This window comes from Symphalangus syndactylus, chromosome 8 (genome assembly GCF_028878055.3).
Source record: "Symphalangus syndactylus isolate Jambi chromosome 8, NHGRI_mSymSyn1-v2.1_pri, whole genome shotgun sequence".
Classification (NCBI taxonomy): Eukaryota; Metazoa; Chordata; class Mammalia; order Primates; family Hylobatidae; genus Symphalangus; species Symphalangus syndactylus.
In genome coordinates this window covers 57,674,724-57,696,409 of record NC_072430.2, presented here as the reverse complement: position 1 = coordinate 57,696,409, position 21,686 = coordinate 57,674,724, and the positions used below count along the sequence as shown (strand labels likewise).

The 21,686-nt window shown below is 39.7% G+C and overlaps 1 protein-coding gene across 2 annotated transcripts in view; it reads right to left on the bottom strand.

Annotated features, from left to right (window-relative positions):
* The window catches only part of CCDC175 (coiled-coil domain containing 175), a 78,967-nt gene that overhangs the window by 34,495 nt on the left and 22,786 nt on the right, over nucleotides 1-21,686 (bottom strand). Inside the window, exons 8-11 of one of the 2 annotated variants that reach the window (XM_055289212.2) lie at nucleotides 13,733-13,814; nucleotides 5,278-5,414; nucleotides 3,450-3,560; nucleotides 769-840 (exon numbers count right to left, since the gene is read on the bottom strand). In XM_055289212.2, the coding sequence (XP_055145187.1) occupies nucleotides 769-840; nucleotides 3,450-3,560; nucleotides 5,278-5,414; nucleotides 13,733-13,814 (402 nt within the window). The remainder of the gene's footprint in view (nucleotides 1-768; nucleotides 841-3,449; nucleotides 3,561-5,277; nucleotides 5,415-13,732; nucleotides 13,815-21,686) is intronic. The other variant, XM_063644554.1, reaches the window with a different exon arrangement.

Below are 21,686 nucleotides of genomic sequence, written 5' to 3'. Positions count from 1 at the left end.
AACAGAGTGAGACTCCGTCTCAAAAAAAAATTAACTGGGAGTGGTAGTGAATGCCTGTAGTCCTAGCTAATCTGGTGGCTGAGGCATGAGAATCACTTGAACCTGGGTGGCAGAGGTTGCAGTGTGCTGAGATGGCACCACTGCACTCCATCTTGGGCGACAGAGCAAGACTCTGTCTCAAAATAATAATAATAATACTAACAATAACAACGATAATAAAATACAGCTAAGTATAAGCAAGAGCTTTTTAGCTGCACTGATCTAAATACAGTATTTTACATGTATCAGCTCATTTACATTCACAGCTACTTTATAAGGTAGGTACTATTATCCTTCCCCACTTTATAGGGATGGGAGCAAAGAGAAGTTATTAAATAACTTAGCCTTGGTCACAGAGCTAATAAGGACAGCAACCAAAGCAAGCCATCTGCAGAGCCGGTAGCCTTCACGCCACCTTCCTCTCTTACCATACCTGTCACCTCCCCTACTGGTTCACAAAGAGGCCTGGATGAGCAAAAGGCATTGCACAAATATTAGCAATTTTACTCTTTGGTGACTGCACTTGATTGAAATGGAAAATTTTGATTCTGTTCAATGCCAAAAAAAAAAAAATCAAATTAACCAATACATCTAGATCCGAGAGAATTTACACATAATTTAGGAAAATCATTCCCTTGGGTTCTGGTAACAACAAGTACTCTGCACTGTTCATTAAGATAACATATACTGCTGATAACACAAAACACAAACTTTTTTTTTTTTCTTTACCATCTCTGACTTTCTCTTTCCAGGTTAGCACTCAGGATTTTGATTTGTTGCTGATATACTGTTTTTGTTGCTCTAAAAAGAAAAACATATTGGATTTTGCATTTATGGGAGCTGTTAGAATATACAATAGACTCTATATGTATAATTTGTATGCTCAGTAAGGCTATAGTCTACTAATAATTGGGAGACAAAATAAGCCTTGTGAAACAACTAAACATTTCAGTGGCAGACTGATAGACAATTGCAATTCTATGTTAGTGCAAACTGATTCTGCAACGGTTGTGGTGAATAGCCAAGGATAGAGAAGAGATTGCTGGGGAGGCAACCAGAAATTTCTGAGGAAGGGTTACTAGAGGTTAATGTTTCTCAAAGGGAGGAATGTGGATTGTCAGAATGGAGGTGCAATTTTACCAAGGAAAGGCTGTCATCATTTGCAAATACAGAGAGGGAAGGAACAGCAAGTCAGGCCTCTGTTATGACATAAGTTAGGCTTGCTGTATACAGAGGACATGAAGGAAAGAATAACCCTATGACACAAGAGGAAGTAAGGTCGACACACTGTTGAGGAACTCCAGACCCTAGATTGAGCTCTGATTTGACATAATACACAATTCAGAAAGCCAATATAGTTTCTTGAACTGGGGAAAAGTACTAACTAAGGATAGAAGATTTTCTTGTGGTAGGATGGATGGAAATGTGAAGATTCCAACATAGGTAACAGAAGCCTTTATTTTTATCCCCCGCCCCGCCTTTTCCCTATTAAGTGCTTCTTGGACAGAAATGAATTGAAAGCCACATAAGTAAAATGCTGCTTTATATCTTTTGAAAGAAATATTCATAAATGAAACTTAGAATAGGAAACACTCTTAAATAAACTAGAAACATACCTGTTCTCGTGTTTCTTTCTCTGTTTGAAACTATAGTATGGGCTCTCAATTTCCTACCAAAATAAATCTAATATCCTCTGGATCTCTAAGGCTCTTCACAATTCACCCCAACCTTACTGATTTTGTTTATTTACATATTTAATGTAATCCATAAAGAACTTGAACCAGTTTAAAATAAAGCAACAATAATATAAAAAAATCCTAAATGGATAATAACATTGGGCCACAAATTTGGCTTTGAGATTCCTGGTGACCAGAGCAATTATGCACAGTAACTGACTATAAAATTTGCATTATTCATGAGGAACATAAAACCTGATTCAGTCCAAATTGATCTTCCTCCTCTTTCATTAGTAGTTCATAGTTTTCCTTATGAAGCTGACATAATTGGAAACAGATGTTTGAATATATTATTTAACAATATGGGGACAACCATTCAAGGAACCTATGCTCACTGTCACATTCCAGGTATCTGTTGGTATGTGCTTGAATTTTCATCACCACCTACCTTAGTTCTATAAGCTGGCTTCTTGATTGTCCTGTATTTAAATCATGTGTCTCCCTTTGTATGGTGATATTATTCCCCCATACGATGAGCACAGAAAAATCTGACTTGCTTTTTAAGGTCTAGTTCAAATTTTAAATCCTATATAACAAAGGACTCCTTGATTTCACTTGCATGCCTGACTGTTTTTTATAATACACTGTCATATATGGTTTATTTTTCACCATCATATGTGGTTCATTAATTATTTCATATGTGTTAGTCTTGCTTCTCTGCCCAACTGAACTATAAGCTGCCTTATGCTCAGTCTCAATGTGTACAATGGTAGAATATTTACATAGGTCATTTTGGCAATCATTATAAAAGTGAAAAATACGCATCCTCCTTTGATCCAGCACTTCAACTTTTAGGACTTTATTACAAAAAAAAAGTCACGGGTAGAGAGAGATATGTTAACTTCAAATATTTGTAATATAGGCAACAGACAAAAGTAAATCTCCATCAATAGAGTGCTGGTTTAATACAATATAGTATAATATGTATTATACTATAATCTGCATAGAATACTATGCAGTTAAAGATTGAGAAAAGATATATATATATATATATATATATATATATATATATATTCTCTTTGTTTTGAAATAGTTTCAAACTCAACAGGTAAGCACAAAAAAAAGTACAAAGAATTCCCATATATCCTTCACCAACTTCTCCAACTGTTACCATTTTACCTTATTTGTTTTATCATCCTCCTAGGTGGAACAAATTCAGTTATAGTAGAGTATAATCCAATTTTTGGATACATACATATAAATATATATTTGAAAGCATATATAGTAAACCGTTAACAGTGATTATGCCTGTGGAGAGATGGAGATTTTAGGGTAAATTTTATTCTCTAAGTTATGCATTTTATATTTGAATTTTAAAATCATGTACAGGTATTATTTTTTAATCAGAAAAAAATTAAAATTAAAATGACTTAGAATGCAGAAATGAACATCAATGGGACTCAGTGTTGTGATAATGTTCAGGCACATTCTTGTCACTGCACCCCAACTGGTCCATTCCTGGGGCGCAGGAGCTCCCATAGAATTCAGAACCTGTTTATCCTTTCAGTGAAAAAGTCCATGAGAATGACTTCCAGACTGTGAAACAGAGAGAGCTAGTTATAAACTTCCTTTTCTGTAGTATGTTAGAAATCAACCTAGATTTATTGCTATCATTTATTAAAAAATAAATGCAGAGAAAATAAAGATAAAAAATTTCAAAGGCAACAAACATACCGTTGAAGTTCCTGGAGTGTGATAAGTCCTTCTTCCATATTTTTGATGTCTACTCTCTTTTGTGACAGAAAGTATTCTTTCTGAGAAATAAATGTCAGCTGTTTCTGATTTCTATCATGAAAAACAGTTATCATTTGTTGAAGGCTGACATAATCAAATATGCAAACACAAATAAGAATTTCAAAAATAGTTTTGAAAGTTCAGATCATGAGCTATTCGCTAAATAAATTATTAAAAAATAGAAACAAAGTCTTTTTGCTAGTGGTAGCTAGATCTAAATTTATGCACAGGATTTTCTTTTTTTCAAAATGTTTCCCAGCTAATTTTTGTACCTTTGTAGAGATGGGGTTTCCCTGTGTTGCCCAGGCTGGTCTCAACGCCTGGTCTTATGCGATTGGTCCATGTTGGCCTCCCAAAGTGCTGGATTACAGGCGTGAGCCACTATGCCCAGCATACACATAGGATTTTCATAAAATTTATGAAAATTCCCAAGCCACTGAAAGAACATTCACCACAATAGTAACCACAAAACAACAACAGTTGTGTAGTGCTCCATCTCTCTGAGTGGGTGTGTCTCTCCTAATGTGCTTATCAATTCTGTCATGTTCTTCCGTGGAAGGTGAAGGAGTCAGTCAGACTAATTTTGCATATTGGCTCTACCTCTTAATAAGAGTGTGAGCTTAAGCTAACAATTAGCTTCACCTGTGAATAAGCTTCAGTTTCACCAGCTATAAAATGAGAATTACAATGCCTAGCTCAACGGATGAATGAATTTAATAAGATGTAAAGTGCTCCTCTCAGTGTGTGGATTGATAAGGGTTTTTTTTTTTGTTTGTTTTGTTTTGAGACGGAGTCTGGCTCTTGTCACCCGGGCCAGAGTGCAATGGTATGATCTCAGCTTACTGTAACCTCCACCTCCTGGGTTCAAGCGATTCTCCTGCCTCAGCTTTCAGAGTAGCTGGGATTACAAGCACCCGCCACCATGCCCAGCTAATTTTTTGTATTTTTAGTAGAGACGGAGTTTCAAGTAGTTATTTTTTTGTCTCAATTTGCAGGAGAAAATAATGAGGCTCAGAAAAGTTTATAGTCTTGTTCAAATGCCCAGATATTGATAGGAAGCTGCCTGTAACAGAAAGTATTTTATCTAAGTGACTCATCTTCCAAACTGCTGTGGACTAGATTGTGTCTCCCCCATCTCCAGAATTTATCTGTTGCAACGCTAACCCCCAACATGATGAAGAAACAGAGAGAGTGGGGTAATTTTTACTCTCTAAGCTATACATTTCTATATTTGAATTTAAAAATCAAGTACAGGCATTGCTTTTTTCATCAGAAAAAATTAAAATTTAAAGTGCTTTTAGAATGGCAGAAAGGAACATTGTGGGGCATTAGTGTCGTGATAATATTCGAGCATATTATAAAGATGGGGCCTTTGGGGAAGGGATTAGGTTTGGATGAGGACATGAGGGTGGGACCTTATAAAAGAAAGACACCAGACAGACAGCATGTTCTCTCTCTCCACCCTGTGAAGACACAGAGAGAAAGCGGCTGGGTGGCTGTTAAGCTAGAAAAGGGCCCTCACTCAGACTTCCAGCCTCCAGAACCGTGAGAAAATCAATTTCTGTTGCTTAAGCCAGCCAGTCTATGGTATTTTGTTATGGCAGCCTGAGCTGCTGAGACAGAAACCAGTAATGATAGCAAACGTTTTCATTTTTGTCAATAGATTTTAAAACTAGGATAAGTTTAAGTGGAGAGCCACCACTTTGATAGCAAGAAAAGCACCCCATAATGATGGCATGTTGAATCACACATGTGGGTAAAGACATACTCATCATGAATCTTTCGTTTTTGCAAAAAAGCTTTTTCTTCCTGACTTAAAACAATCTTATATTGTCTGGTAAGAGTTTTCACTTTCTCTTGTAGGTCTTTGTATTCCATACGAGCAGCATGCAGTGTTTCAACCAGCTAGAGAAAAACAAAGGAGGTGAATGAGAGGACTGGCTTCACTACTCCTCTGAGGCCATCTGCATCAGGTGGCAACTCGGATATTGCTTAGCCCACCGTGAATATGCCATAAGCACCTGGGATATTGCTTAGCCCACCATGAATATGCCATAAATGCAGAGTGATTTAATTCTATAGCAAACGTACAACTATATATTTTAGGACCTCTACTATAATTTTTTTTTTTTTTTTTTTTTTTTTGAGACGGAGTCTCGCTTTGTCACCCAGGCTGGAGTGCAGTGGCGCGATCTCGGCTCACTGCAAGCTCCGCCTCCCGGGTTCACGCCATTCTCCTGCCTCAGCCTCTCCGAGTAGCTGGGACTACAGGCGCCCGCCACCACGTCCGGCTAATTTTTTGTGTTTTTAGTAGAGACGGGGTTTCACCGTGGTCTCGATCTCCTGACCTCGTGATCCGCCCGCCTCGGCCTCCCAAAGTGCTGGGATTACAAGCGTGAGCCACCGCGCCCGGCCTATAAATTTTTTTAAGTACAGAAAAATAGTAAACCCTGCTGCAAAACCATAGAGTAATAATCCATATTGAAATACAAAATGGGATGAATAAACTGTGACTGCTGAGCAACATTAGTATGTCCTTTTTCCAGAATATAAACTATAGAAAATGTAACATCCTCAGAAGCTCTTCCTCAAAACATCTTTGAGTTGATATTATGCTTGTTTCTTGTGAAATATTTCTATTTGAGGACAAAAAATAGTACCCACCAGTGTTCTACATGAGATCAGAATTTTTTGCTTATTAGATTGCTTCAAACGAGGTAAGAAAGTCAAGTTTAGCGGAAACAATGGGCTGAATAGTTCAAAACAACCTTCTATCTGAGAACAACTAAAATAGCTACATGAAAAAATATTTGTAGAAGTGCTGAAGAACTCACAAGATAATAAAGAATTATTCAAAAAACAAAAATAGAATTACTATTCAACCCAGCAATCCCATTACTGAGTATATACCCAAAGGAAAATAAATTATCCTACCAAAAGGATACCTGCGCTCATATTTATTGCTGCACTATTCAGAATAGCAAAGACATGGAATCAACCCAGGTGCCCACGAACAGTGGAATGGATAAAGAAAATGTGGTAACTACACACCATTGAACATTATGCAGCCATAAAAAAGAATGAAATCATATCCTTTCTAGCAACATGGGTGCTCCCAGAGGCCATTATCCTAAGTGGATTAATGCAGAAGCAGAAAATGAAATACTGCATATTCTCATTTATAAGTAGGAGCTAAACATTAGGTATACATGGACACAAAGATGGGAACAGTAGACACTGGGGACTCCAAAAAGGTGGAGAAGAAGTGGGGAAGGGTTGAAAAACTACCTATTGGGTATTATGTTCACTACTTGGGTGATGGGATCATTAGCAGCCCAAATCTCAGCATTATGCAATATACCCCTGTAACAAACCTGCACATGTACTTGAATCTAAAAAAATAAAAATAAAAAATTAAGGATAATAGGGAATTGCTAGGCCTAATTCTAGGAGAATGCAAGAATCCAGAGTGGTAAGGCTAGCACTTAAAATTCCTCTGCCCTGAAGACACTTACTAACATAGAAGAAACCACTTGAAAACCAAGTTTTGGGTTTTTTTGCATAGCAAGTGGAACAAAAGCCAACATGTAATGCTCATCCAGGTGTTAAGCCTACATAAACCTCCCACTATTTTAGTCTGGGATTCCAAAGAGCTTCACTCTCTGGATAAAGGTAAATTGAAAGTTAACAAGTCCAGCTTGACTTTGATCACCAGGGATGCTTAGCATGGATTAAGGTAGCTTGGAACTTATAACACCCTATCCATCTGACAGAAGTTAATGTAAACTGTTCCTGGGGAAAACACCATTATCTTAATCCTCAAACTGTTTTTACAAACTGTATTAGTCCATTTTCACACTGCTGATAAAGACATACCTGCAACTGGGAAGAAAAAGAGATTTAACTGAACTTACAGTTCCACATGGCTGGAGAGGCCTCAGAATCATGGTGGGAGGCAAAAGGCACTTTTTGGTGGTGGCAAGAGAAAATGAGGAAGATGCAAAAGGAGAAACCCCTGATAAAACCATCAGATCTCATGAGACTTATTCACTATCACAAGAACAGTATGGAGGAAACTGCCCCCATGATTCAAATTATCTCCCACCAGGTCCCTCCCACAATATGTGGGAATTATGGGAGTACAACTCAAGATGAGATTTGGGTGGGGAAACAGCCAAACCATGGCACAAACATTTTTTGTTCAAGTACAATGTCCAGTATACAGTTTTCCACCAGGAACAGAAGGAAATAAGAGCATGGACAAACACTGGCAGAAACAACAAACTACAGAAACAGACTACAGACCCATAAAGACATAAGACATTGAAATTATCAGACACTGAACTATAAAACTATTATGCTTATTATGATCAAAGAAATATTAGACATACTTGAAAATGATGACAGGGAATTAGAAATGGTAATGAGTGACACAGCAAATTTGAAAGGTATCAAATAATTACCAGTTGAAAAATACAGTAACTGGCCAGGCGTGATGGTTTATGCCTGTAATCTCAGCACTTTGGGAGGCCGAGGCAGGTGGATCACCTGAGGTCAGAAGTTTGAGATCAGCCTGGCCAACATGGCAAAACCCCGTCTCTACCAAAAATACAAAAATCAGCCGGGCATGGTGGTGCACGTCTGTAGTTCCAGCTACTCCAGAGGCTGAGGCAGGAGAATCGGTTGAACCCAGGAGGTGGAGGTTGCAGTGAGCTGAGATCGTGCCATAGCACTCCAGCCTGGGCAACAAAGAGAGACTCCATCTCAAAAAAATAAATAAATAAGTAAAATAAAAACACAATAACTAAAATTAAGAATTCAAATAAGACCACTGCTTAGAATACAGGAATGGGAGGCAAAAATTAGAAAATACAGAAGAGTGGGTATGATATGTAGAGGATACATATATTAATACGAATAATCACATACATACAATTGGAGTCTCAGAAAAAGATTGACACTAGCATTAAAAAGTCTTGCACCAAAAGACTTGCAAAAGTAGAAAGGTTAAGAAAGAACTCCACCCTAAAGTCAGAGTTAAGGGATACAAAGAAAAGAGGGCCCTGGGCCATTCCCTGGGGTGGCCAATTGAGCAATTGTATCTGGAGTATTTGCTTCAACTATCCCCTTACTTCTGACACTTATACTAATCAGCCAACTGAGTGGAGATTTTCTCCAAACCAAACCGGTGAGTACCGCAGGCAGCAACTATTCCCAGGAGTCTAGAATTGGGTATAGAATTACCATACCTAAGACAAGACAGGTCCTCTTCTTCCTGACATATATCCCTCCCACCCCCCACCATGTATAAGCCCATCAACACATTCCACTCTTGCCACAAAATTCTTTTTTTTTTTTTCCATTTTCTTTTTCTGTTTAGAGATAGCATCTCACTATGTCACCCAGGTTGGTCTTAAACTCCTGAGTTCAAATGATCCTCCCACCTCGGCCCCCTTAGTAGCTGGGATTACAGGCACACCATTGCACCCAGCATCTCCCACAAAATTACTACATGCAGGCTCAGTAAACAGGAGACAAGAAGAATACACAATTAAGGCTGGCTCCAGTGGCTCACACCTGTAATTCTACCACTTTGGGAGGCTGAGGTGGGAGGATTGCTTGAGACTGGGAGGTCCGAGGCTGCAGTGAGCCATGATCATGCCACTGCACTCCAGCCTGGGTGACAGAGCGAGATCCTGTCTCAAAAAAAAACAACAAAAAAAACAACAAGAATGCACAATTAAAAGATGAACAAATATCTAGAGTTTCTAAACATTTGAGTAAAATCAACACTGTAAAACAAAGCAATCAAATCTACTGTAGGCCAGGCGTGGTGGCTCATGCCTGTAATCCTAGCACTTTGAGAGGCAGAGGTGGGAGGATCACTTGAGCCCAGGAGTTAGAGACCAGCCTGGGCAACACAGGTAGGATAGGACAAAAGAAACAGGTGAGGACATAATGGCTGAAAATTTTGCAGAACTTATGAAATATAGAAATTCTCAGATTTAAGAAGCCAAATAAATCCCAAGGAGGAAAAATGAAAAGAAAATTTGGACACATTGTAGTGAAACTGAACAGCTAAGGCAAAGGGAACAAAGATCTAAAACAAGACATATGCCATGTTAATGGATTGGAAGCCTCAATATTGTGAAAATGTGAAACCCTCTTCAAACTGATTTACAGATTTAATACAATCCCAGTCAAAATCCAAACAGGTTTTTTGGAAGAACGTGACAAAATTGAAAAGGTCAAGAATAGCTGGAACAATTTTGAAAAACAAAGGTGAAGGATTTATACCACTAGCCATAAAAACTCATTTTAAAGGTAATAATTAAGACAATATTGTTTTAGTGTGAGGAGAGATGAATAGTTCAAATGAATAGAGTCAACAATCCACATATACATTTATGATCTACACTTGATTTATGACAATAGTATGACCACAATGTAGAAGGAAAGGATTGTATTTTCAGTAAATGGTGCTGGTTAATTGGACAACCTTATGGAAAAATATGAATCTTGACCACTATCTCAAAGCACACATACATAAATTCCAGATGGTTCGTAGTCTTAAATGTGAAAGGTCAAACAACAAAGCTTCTCAATGGTAACAGAAGAGAATAGTCTCATGACATAGGACATAGAGAACATTAACTAAAAAGAAAAAGATTGATAAACTGGACTTCATTAAAATTAATAAATTATATTCATCAAAAATATGTACATAAATATTGTATATTTATGGTTTATGTATTTTTCTGTAATGTGTAATATTTTATAATAACAAAAGCTAAATCCAACAATGCCACTGCTGGGTATATATCCCAAGGAAATGAAATCAGTATGGCAAAGAGATATCTGTACTTCTATGTTCATTGCAGCACTATTCAGAGTAGCTAAGATGTAGAATCAACCTAGGTGTTCATCAGCCAATGAATGGATAAAGAAAATGTATACATGCACAATTGAATATATTCAGCCTTAAAAAAGAAGAAATTCTTGCCATTTGTGACAACATGGATGAACCTGGAGGACATCATGTTAAGTGAAATAATTCAGGTACAGAAAAACAAATATTACATGATCCCAATTATATGCAAAATCTAAAAAAAACTGAACTCAGAAGTAGAGAGCAAAATGGTGGTTGCCAGGGGCTGGTGAGGGAGGGGAGATGCTGGGAAAAAAAGGTAAAGTTCGAGTTGAATGTCAATCTTTGAACGATCCTCCAATAACTCATGAGTATTATGATTGGATGTCACTAAAAGCCCATAGTTTCTACCCTAGCGAAAATAACAAACAGGCAAGAGCCTTGCACTCTTTGAAGTGATCACTCACTTATAACCATGGAATTTGGCTAAGGGCTATGGATTAAAGGAAAACTCTTTGACCAAGTAAGCCATGCCAGTTTAGGGTCCTAGACTGTTCAGAAAATCATGTGGGCTAGAAAATGTGGAGTTGTCAGAAAGTTGTCTAATAGCTTCTGCAGTAGGAAATAAATGGGAGGAAAAATAATATTTTGCTCACAAAATGAAAGACAAATTTGAAACCAACCAACCAGCCAACAAACCAATCTTGTCTGGTTTCTGTCTGTTGTTAGGTATCCTTGCAACTAAAAGAATCACAGTAGCCCAGAGGGGAAGCCATCTCTAATGCTGATAGCTCACAAAAGCAAAAATGGAAAGCATTTAATTAGTACAAATCATTCTTCTGGGAGGGAGCTGCCTTTGATATCCCTGATGAGCCTCAGGGCATGGGCGCAGAGGCAGATATTACGCTTTGTAAAAGAGGGAGAAGAATTTGGATGTGGGGTGGTATCCTACGGCAAGAAGATAGATGAAGAACTGTGAGAGAAAGAAAAGGTGGTGAACAAGATGGCTTTGTGCTCTGCAACAGATTTCTCCCCATGACCACTAAAATTTCCAACAGAGTTTGCAATAGATCATGAAATGCTTAGTGTAATTAAAATTGTTTTAGAAACTAGTGAAAAATGTGAATTTTATATCCTGGTTGACTTGGGCAAAACAAAGATAGAGGATGTAGACAGAGAGTACCTGACCCAAGTCCTAAACGATTAAAATTAAGTATGTGTGGCCAGGGGTGGTGGCTCACACCTGTAATCCCCAGCATTCTGGGAGAACAAGGCAGGAGGATTGCTTTAACTGAAGAGTTGGAGACCAGCCTGGACAATATAAAGCGACCTCGTCTCTGCAAATAATTTAAAAATTAGCTGGGCATGGTGGTGAGTGCCTGTAGTCTCAGCTAGTCAGCAGGCTGCAGCAGGAGGATCACCTAGGCCTGGGAGGTTGAGGCTATAGTAAGTTGTGACTATGCCACTGCACTCCAGCCTGGTGGGTGGATCATTTTAGGTCAGGAGTTCGAGACCAGCCTAACCAACATGATGAAACCTCATCTCTATTAAAAATACAAAAATTAGCTAGGTGTCATGGCACAAGCCTGTAATCCCAGCCACTTGGGAGGCTGAGGCAGGAGAATCGCTTGCACCGAGAAGGCAGAGGTTGCAGTGAGCTGAGATCATGCCACTGCACTCTAGCCTGGGTGATAGAGTGAGACCATGTCTCAAAAAAAAAAAAAAAAAAAAAAAAAAAAAAAAAGAAAGAGAAGAAAAGAAAGGAAATTAAGTTTGGATATATGAGGTGTTGGGAAGAGACACTAAGGATATTTCTCCTTCAATACAAGGGACAAGAAGAATTTCAGTTATGTCTAGTGTGTATGTGTATTTGTGTATATAAGTAATTAAATGGGATCATATCATACATGCTGTTGTTTCTCTTTTTTAGAGGGACTCTTGCTCTGCCACCTAGGCTGGAGTGCAGTGGTGCCATCTCAGCTCACTGCAACCTCTGCCTCCCAGTTTCAAGCAATTCTCCTGTCTCAGCCTCCTAAGTAGCTGGGACTACAGGTGCTCACCACCACACCTGGCTAATTTTTGTATTTTTGTACAAATGGAGTTTCACCATATTGGTCAGGCTGGTCTCGAACTCCTGACACCAGGTGGTCCACTCACCTAGGGCTCCCAAAGTGCTGGGATTACAGGTGTGAGCCACCATGCCCAGCCTACTGTTTTATAATATAGTATTTGTCACTCAATAACATATTATGAGCAATACTGATACTTATTTAACCAAGGCCTTTTTGTTGAATTTTAATTGTATTACTAACCCTCACCCCCAATTTTTCACTATCCTAATGAATGCTTCACTGAATATTTTGAGGCTAGATCTTGGTTTACCCACATGATTATCTACTTATGATATGATGTTTTTTAACCTAAGTTTGAAAAATGTCTAGTGAGTTATCCTGGGGGCTAAATCTTACTCAAATGCTTCTAAATAAGTATTTAGAATATTATATTATAATTTGTGTATTAGTCAGCATTCTCTAGAGGGACAAAACTAACAGGATAGATGTATATATAAAGGGGAGTTTATTAAGGAGTATTAACTTACACAATCACAAGTTCCCACAATAGACCATCTGCAAGCTGAGGAGCCAGGAAGCCAGTCTGAGTACCAAAGCTGAAGAACGTGGAATCTGATGTTCAAGAGCAGGAAGCATCCAGCATGGGAGAAAGATGTAGGCTGGGAGGCTAAGCTGGTCTAGTCTTTTCACGTTTTTCTGCCTGCTTTATATCCTGGCCACACTGGCAGCTGATTAGATGGTGCCCACCAAGATTAAGGGTGGGTCTGCTTTTCCCAGCCCACTGACTCAAATGTTAATCTCTTTTGGCAACACCCTCACAGACACACCCAAGATCAACACTTTGCATCTTTTGATCTAGTCAAGTTGACACTCAGTATTAACCATCACAATATGATATATAATATTTAGAATATTCTCAAGTGTAGAGCAGCTTGCTGCACTTCACAGGTGCAACACACAACAGCAAGAAGATTCTAACTTTCTAAATAATTCACATCAAAAATATCCATTAATCCATTAATCATGGATAGTCCTAATGTACACATACTCACATGAAAAGTTACCAAAAAACAGTTCCTCTGTACATGGACAACCTTTGCTCTTTCATATATTTAAAGTACTTTGGGAGGAGATAAAAATTTTTAAATTACTACAAACAAACATATCATTGGTCAATGAAAAATATCCTTTTGAAAAATTCTATATTTCTCACACATATTTTAAATATTAACTAAAAATGAAATGTAATTATAATCTAAAAGTCATTACTTCTGCCTTCTTACCTGTTTTATCTTGTTCAGGAATTCATTTTTTTCATCATTAGATGTATCATCCAGTTTTTCTTTGTTATCTGTGAAAAAACACCTATGAACAAAGGAAGCCAAACAGATTCATATAAGAACATACTTTCAAATTTAAGTCAAGATGGCCGAACAGGAACAGCTCCAGTCTACAGCTCCCAGCATGAGTGATGCAGAAGACGGGTGATTTCTGCATTTTCAAATAAGGTACTGGATTCATCTCACTGAGGCGTGTCGGGCAGTGGGTGCAGGACAGTGGGTGCAGCCCACCGAGCGAGCGTCGAAGCAGGGCGAGGCATTGCCTCACTTGGGAAGCACAAGGGGTAAGGGAATTCCCTTTCCTAGCCAAGGGAAGCCTCAACAGACAGCACCTGGAAAATCGGGTCACTCCCACCCTAATACTGCACTTTTCCAACGGTCTTAGCAAACAGCACACCAGAAGATTACATCCTGTGCCTGGCTCGTAGGGTCCAACGCCCATGGAGCCTCGCTCATTGCTAGCACAGCAGTCTGAGATCAAACAGCAAGGCGGCAGCAAGGCTGGGGGAGGGGCGCCCACCATTGCTGAGGCTTGAGTAGGTAAAGCAGCCAGGAAGCTTGAACTGGGTGGAGCCCACCGCAGCTCAAGGAGGCCTGCCTGCCTCTGTAGACTCCACCTCTGGGGGCAGGGCATAGCCAAACAAAAGGCAGCAGAAACCTCTGCAGATTTAAATGTCCCTGTCTGACAGCTTTGAAGAGAGTAGTGGTTCTCCCAGCATGGAGTTTGAGATCTGAGAACAGACAGACTGCCTCCTCAAGTGGGTCCCTGACCCCCCCCAAGTAGCCTATCTGGGAGGCACTCCCCAGTAGGGGCAGACTGACACCTCACACGGCCAGGTACCCCTCTGAGATGAAGCTTGCAGAGGAATGATCAGGCAGCAACATTTGCTGTTCAGCAATATTCGCTGTTCTGCAGCCTCCGCTGCTGATACCCAGGCAAACAGGGTCTGGAGTGGACCTCCAGCAAACTCCAGCAGACCTGTAGCTGAGGGTCCTGATTGTTAGAAGGAAAATTAACAAACAGAAAGGACATCTGCACCAAAACCCCATCGGTACATCACCATCATCAAAGACCAAAGGTAGATAAAACCACAAAGATGGGGAAAAAACAGAGCACAAAAGCTGAAAATTCTAAAAATCAGAGCACCTCTCCCCCTCCAAAGGAACACAGCTCCTCACCAGCAACAGAACAAAGCTGGATGGAGAATGACTTTGACGAGATGAAAGAAGGCTTCAGACAATCAAACTTCTCCAAGCTAAAGGAGGAAGTTCGAACTCATGGCAAAGAAGCTAAAAACCTTGAAAAAAGATTAGACAAATAGCTAACTAGAATAACCAGTGTAGAGAAGTCCTTAAATGATCTGATGGAGCTGAAAACCATGGCACGTGAACTACGTGACGAATGCACAAGCTTCAGTAACTGATTCGATCAACTGGAAGAAAGGGTATAAGTGATTGAAGATCAAATGAATGAAATGAAGGAAGAAGAGAAGTTTAGAGAAAAAAGAGTAAAAAGAAACGAACAAAGCCTCCAAGAAATATGAGACTATGTGAAAAGACCAAACTACGTCTGATTCGTGTACCTGAAAGTGGCAGGGAGAATGGAACCAAGTTGGAAAACACTCTGCAGGATATTATCCAGGAGAACTTCCCCAACCTAGCAAGGCAGGCCAACATTCAAATTCAGGAAATACAGAGAACGCCACAAACATACTCCTCGAGAAGAGCAACTCCAAGGCACATAATTGTCAGATTCACCAAAGTTTAAATGAAGGAAAAAATGTTAAGGGCAGCCAGAGAGAAAGGTCGGGTTACCCACAAAGGGAAGCCCATCAGACTAAGAGCTGATCTCTCGGCAGAAACTCTACAAGCCAGAAGAGAGTGGGGGCCGATATACAACATTCTTAAAGAAAAGAATTTTCAACCCAGAATTTCATATCCAGCCAAACTAAGCTTCATAAGTGAAGGAGAAATAAAATACTTTACAGACAAGCAAATGCTGAGAGATTTTGTCACCACCAGCCCTGCCCTAAAAGAGCTCCTGAAGGAAGCACTAAACATGGAAAGGAACAACTGGTACCAGCCGCTGCAAAAACATGCCAAATTGTAAAGACCATTGATGCTAGGAAGAAACTGCATCAACTAACGAGCAAAATAACCAGCTAACATCATAATGACAGGATCAAATTCGCACATAACAATATTAACCTAAAATGTAAATGGGCTAATTGCTCCAATTAAAAGACACAGACTGGCAAATTGGATAAAGAGTCTAGACCCATCAGTGTGCTGTATTCAGGAAACCCATCTCACCTGCAGAGACACACATAGGCTCAATATAAAGGGATGGAGGAAGATCTACCAAGCAAATAGAAAACAAAAAAAGGCAGGGGTTGCAATCCTAGTCTCTGATAAAACAGACTTTAAACCAACAAAGATCAAAAGAGACAAAAAAGGCCATTACATAAGGGTAAAGGGATCAATTCAACAAGAAGAGCTAACTATCCTAAATATATATGCACCCAATACAGGAGCAACCAGGTTCATAAAGCAAGTACTTAGAGACTTACAAAGAGACTTAGATTCCCACACAATAATAATGGGAGACTTTAACACCCCACTGTCAACATTAGACAGATCAACGAGACAGAAAGTTAACAAGGATATCAAGGAATTGAACTCAGCTCTGCACCAAGCGGACCTAATAGACATCTACAGAACTCTCCACTCCAAATCAACAGAATATACATTCTTCTCAGCACCACACCACACTTATTCCAAAATTGACCACATAGTTGGAACTAAAGCACTCCTCAGCAAATGTAAAAGAACAGAAATAATAACAAACTGTCTCTCAGACCACAGTGCAATCAAACTAGAACTCAGGATTAAGAAACTCACTCAAAACTGCTCAACTACATGGAAACTGAACAACCTGCTCCTGAAAGACTACTGGGTACATAACAAAATGAAGGCAGAAATAAAGATGTTCTTTGAAACCAACGAGAACAAAGACACAACATACCAGAATCTCTGGGACACATTTAAAGCAGTGTGTAGAGGGAAATTTATAGCACTAAATGCCCACAAGAGAAAGCAGGAAAGATCTAAAATTGACACCCTTATATCACAATTAAAACAACTAGAGAAGTAAGAGCAAACACATTCAAAAGCTAGCACAAGGCAAGAAATAACTAAGATCAGAGAAGACCTGAAGGAGATAGACACACAAAAAACCCTTCAAAAAATCAATGAATCCAGGAGCTGGTTTTTTGAAACGATCAGCAAAATTGATAGGCCGCTAGCAAGACTAGTAAAGAAGAAAAGAGAGAAGGATCAAATAGACGCAATAAAAAATGATAAAGGGGATATCACCACTGATCCCACAGAAATACCAACCATTTTCAGAGAATACTATAAACACCTCTACGCAAATAAACTAGAAAATCTAGAAGAAATGGATAAATTCCTGGACACATACACCCTCCCAAGACTAAACCCGGAAGAAGTTGAATCCCTGAGTAGACCAATAACAGGCTCTGAAATTGAGGCAATAATTAATAGCCTACCAACCAAGAAAAGTCCAGGACCAGACGGATTCAGAGCCGAATTCTACCAGAGGTACAAGGAGGAGCTGGTACCATTCCTTCTGAAACTATTACAATCAATAGAAAAAGAAACCAACAAACAACCCCATCAAAAAGTGGACAAAGGATATGAACAGACACTTCTCAAAAGAAGACATTTATGCAGCCAACAGACACATGCAAAAATGCTCATCATCACTGGCCATCAGAGAAATGCAAATCAAAACCACAATGAGATACCAGTTAGAATGGCGATCTCACACCAGTTAGAATGGCAATCATTAAAAAGTCAGGAAACAACAGGTGCTGGAGAGGATGTGGAGAAATAGGAACACTTTTACACTGTTGTTGGGACTGTAAACAGTGTGGCAATTCCTCAAGGATCTAGAACTAGAAATACCATTTGACCCAGCCATCCCATTACTGGGTACATACCCAAAGGATTATAAATCATACTGCTATAAAGACACATGCACACGTATGTTTATTGTGGCACTATTCACAATAGCAAAGACTTGGAACCAACCCAAATGTCCAACAATGATAGACTGGATTAAGAAAATGTGGCACATATACACCATAGAATACTATGCAGCCGGGCCGGGCGCGGTGGCTCACGCTTGTAATCCCAGCACTTTGGGAGGCCGAGGCGGGCGGATCACGAGGTCAGGAGATCGAGACCACGGTGAAACCCCGTCTCTACTAAAAATACAAAAAAAAATTAGCCGGGAGTGGTGGCAGGCGCCTGTAGTCCCAGCTACTCAGAGAGGCTGAGGCAGGAGAATGGCGTGAACCCAGGAGGCGGAGCTTGCAGTGAGCCGAGATCGCGCCACTGCACTCCAGCCTGGGCGACAGAGCGAGACTCCGTCTCAAAAAAAAAAAAAAAAAAAAAAAAAAGAATACTATGCAGCCATAAAAATGATGAGTTCATGTCCTTTGTAGGGACATGGATGAAGCTGGAAACTATCATTCTCAGCAAACTATCACAAGGACAGGAAACCAAACACTGCATGTTCTCACTCATAGGTGGGAATTGAACAATGACAACACCTGGACACAGGAAGGGGAACATCACACACTGGGGCCTATTGTGGGGTGGAGGTAGGGGGGAGGGATAGCATTAGGAGATATACCTAATGTAAATGATGAGTTAATGAGTGCAGCACACCAACATGGCACATGTATACATATGTAACAAACCTGCATGTTGTGCACATTTACTCTAGAACTTAAAGTATTTAAAAAAAAAGAAAAAGAAAAAAAAGAACGTACTTTCCAGAAAAGTCATATTTACTTATGAAATCAAAAAGTTCCAGTTCCCATCTCCCCATATAACATATTTATGTATGTATTTATCAAAATATGCAAAAATGTATACTTCTTTGACTGATGAATTAGTATTTTATTTATTTATTCTTTCACTTAAGAAGCAATTATTGAACACATACGATGCCAGATATGTTTCAGGTACTAGGGATACAGCATATGCAAGGTCCCTACCCTCATGAAAACTACATTCCATGGAGGGAGCAGGAGATAAGCAAGTTATCAAAAAATAAGTAATATATCTCAGATACTATTAAGTGCTCCAAAGAACACAAAGTAGGATGAACCATAAAAGGATCCTGGGAGCAAGAATGCAGCTCTAGATAGGTGGTCAGGGAAGACCTTTTTGGGATGACCTGTGAAAGACCTGAATGGTAAGATGGAGCCAGCCACATGAAGATCTGAAGGAAGAGCTTTTCAGGTGGAAGAAACATCAGATGACAAGACAGAGGTAGGAAAAAGCTTGGTGTGTTCAAGGAAGAAGGATGGTGAGGCTGGAGACATAGACTGGAACTAGATCATGGAGGGTGTTAAGGTCAGGCTAGAAGTTCAGATTTTATTCTGAAGGGAACAGGGGAAGATTATTTAAGCGGAAAGAGCAACATGAACCTGTGGACATCTTGTAGGGATGACTCTGGTTACTTTGTGGAGAAAGACAACTGTGGAGGAAGATCATGTAGAAGGCTCTGCTGGTGATCCACAAAAAATCATGGCTGTTCAGGCTAAAGCTACAGTGGTGGCAGTGGTAAGAAATAGATATATTCAGCATGTATTTTGAATATGAAGGCAATAGGACGTGACTTTGGATTTGGCTGGAGTAAGAGTTGAGTCAGGGTTGGGTAGTGAGGAAAGCAGAAATGGTAGATGGCCCCTGGACTTTTGGCTGGACTAACTAGGTAAATGGCAGTGCCACATTAACTGATAATGGAAGACTGTGGGAAGAGCTGTTTCAGGAAGGTGAGAAATCAAGAGTCTGTTCAGGACATGTTATATGTATAAAGGACAGATATATAATAGACATCTTCCAAGTGGAGAGGTCAAGTAAGGTGTACAGTATCTGCATTTAGAACACAAGTCATTGAGGTAAAGAAAGTATTTAAAGCCAAGAGAGTGAATAAAATCACATAGGGAGGGTATGAGCAGAGAATAGTGAAGGACCGAGAACTTTAAATTTAGAGTCGTGAAAAAGAATTGGAACAACTAATGGATCCTTAAAAAGCAGCAACAAGTGTGAACAGTGAAATAAGAAAACATGGTATTTAGGAAGCTAAGTGAAAGAAGTACAAGAAGGTGGAAGTGATAAACTGCCAAATTCTATTATTAATTTGAAAGCTTTCAGGAATTGACTAGACCACTAAAGTTTAACAGGATGGAAGTCATTAGTAACCATGGCAATTCTGAAACCATGTTAGCCCAAAAAAGCAACTATAGTCTTCATACCCTCATACACTTTAGCGGCAAGGATATACTCTAGGCCACAAATTGGATATCATTTAACTTTCACATTTCTCACGTGCTGAAAACCAGTTGAATGCCAAAGAAACACAATAGCATTTAGAAAGGTAGGCATTGGATTCACCTTTATCTGTGTAATCACACTGGATATCAATGATAAGAAAGAACAAGGATCAAACTACAGTGCTTCCTGTGGATCTATGGAGCATTTGAGTTACTCTTATTTGTCCAAACACACATGGAATTTAAACTTATGGTTGAGTGATTTTGTTTTCCTCAGCATTTTGAATTCAAAATAGATAACAGGGCTATTAACCGGCTTGCAAGTTAAAGATTTAATGAAGGAAAAAGAAGGGTTAAAGATTGACAGCTTTTAAGAGAGCAGTGGTTCTCCCAGCACGCAGCTGGAGATCTGAGAATGGACAGACTGCCTCCTAAAGTGGGTCCCTGACCGCCCGAGCAGCCTAACTGGGAGGCACCCCCCAGTAGGGACAGACTGACACCTCACTCAGCCAGGTACTCCTCTGAGACAAAATTTCCAGAGGAACAATCAGACAGCTGAATTTGCGGTCCACGAAAATCCGCTGTTCTGCAGCCACCGCTGCTGACACCCAGCCAAACAGGGTCTGGAGTGGACCTCTAGCAAACTCCAACAGACCTGCAGCTGAGGGTCCTGTCTGGTAGAAGGAAAACTAACAAACAGAAAGGACATCCACACCAAAAACCCATCTGTACATCACCATCATCAAAGACCAAAAGTAGATAAAACCACAAAGAAGGAGAAAAAACAGAGCAGAAAAACTGGAAATTCTAAAAAGCAGAGCACCTCTCGTCCTCCAAAGGAACGCAGTTCCTCACCAGCAACGGAACAAAGCTGGATGGAGAATGACTTTGACGAGTTGAGAGAAGAAGGCTTCAGACGATCAAGCTACTCCAAGCTATGGGAGGAAATTCAAACCAATGGCAAAGAAGTTAAAAACTTTGAAAAAAAAAATAGATGAATGTTTAACTAAGATAACCAAAGCAGAGAAGGGCTTAAAGGAGCTGATGGAGCTGAAAGACAAGTTTCGAGAACTACGTGAAGATTGCAGAAGCCTCGGTAGCCGATGTGATCAACTGGAAGAAAGGGTATGAACGATGGAAGATGAAATGAATGAAATGAAGCGAGAAGAGAAGTTTAGAGAAAAAAGAATAAAAAGAAACGAACAAAGCCTCCAAGAAATATGGGACTATGTGAAAAGACCAAACCTACGTCTGATTCGTGTACCTGAAAGTGACGGGGAGAATAGAACCAAGTTGGAAAACACTCTGCAAAATATTATCCAGGAGAACTTTCCCAATCTAGCAAGGCAGGCCAACATTCAAATTCAGGAAATACAGAGAATGCCACAAAGATACTCCTCGAGAAGAACAACTCCAAGACACATAATTGTCAGCTTCACCAAAGTTTAAATGAAGGAAAAAATGTTAAGGGCAGCCAGAGAGAAAGGTCGGGTTACCCACAAAGGGAAGCCCATCAGACTAACAGC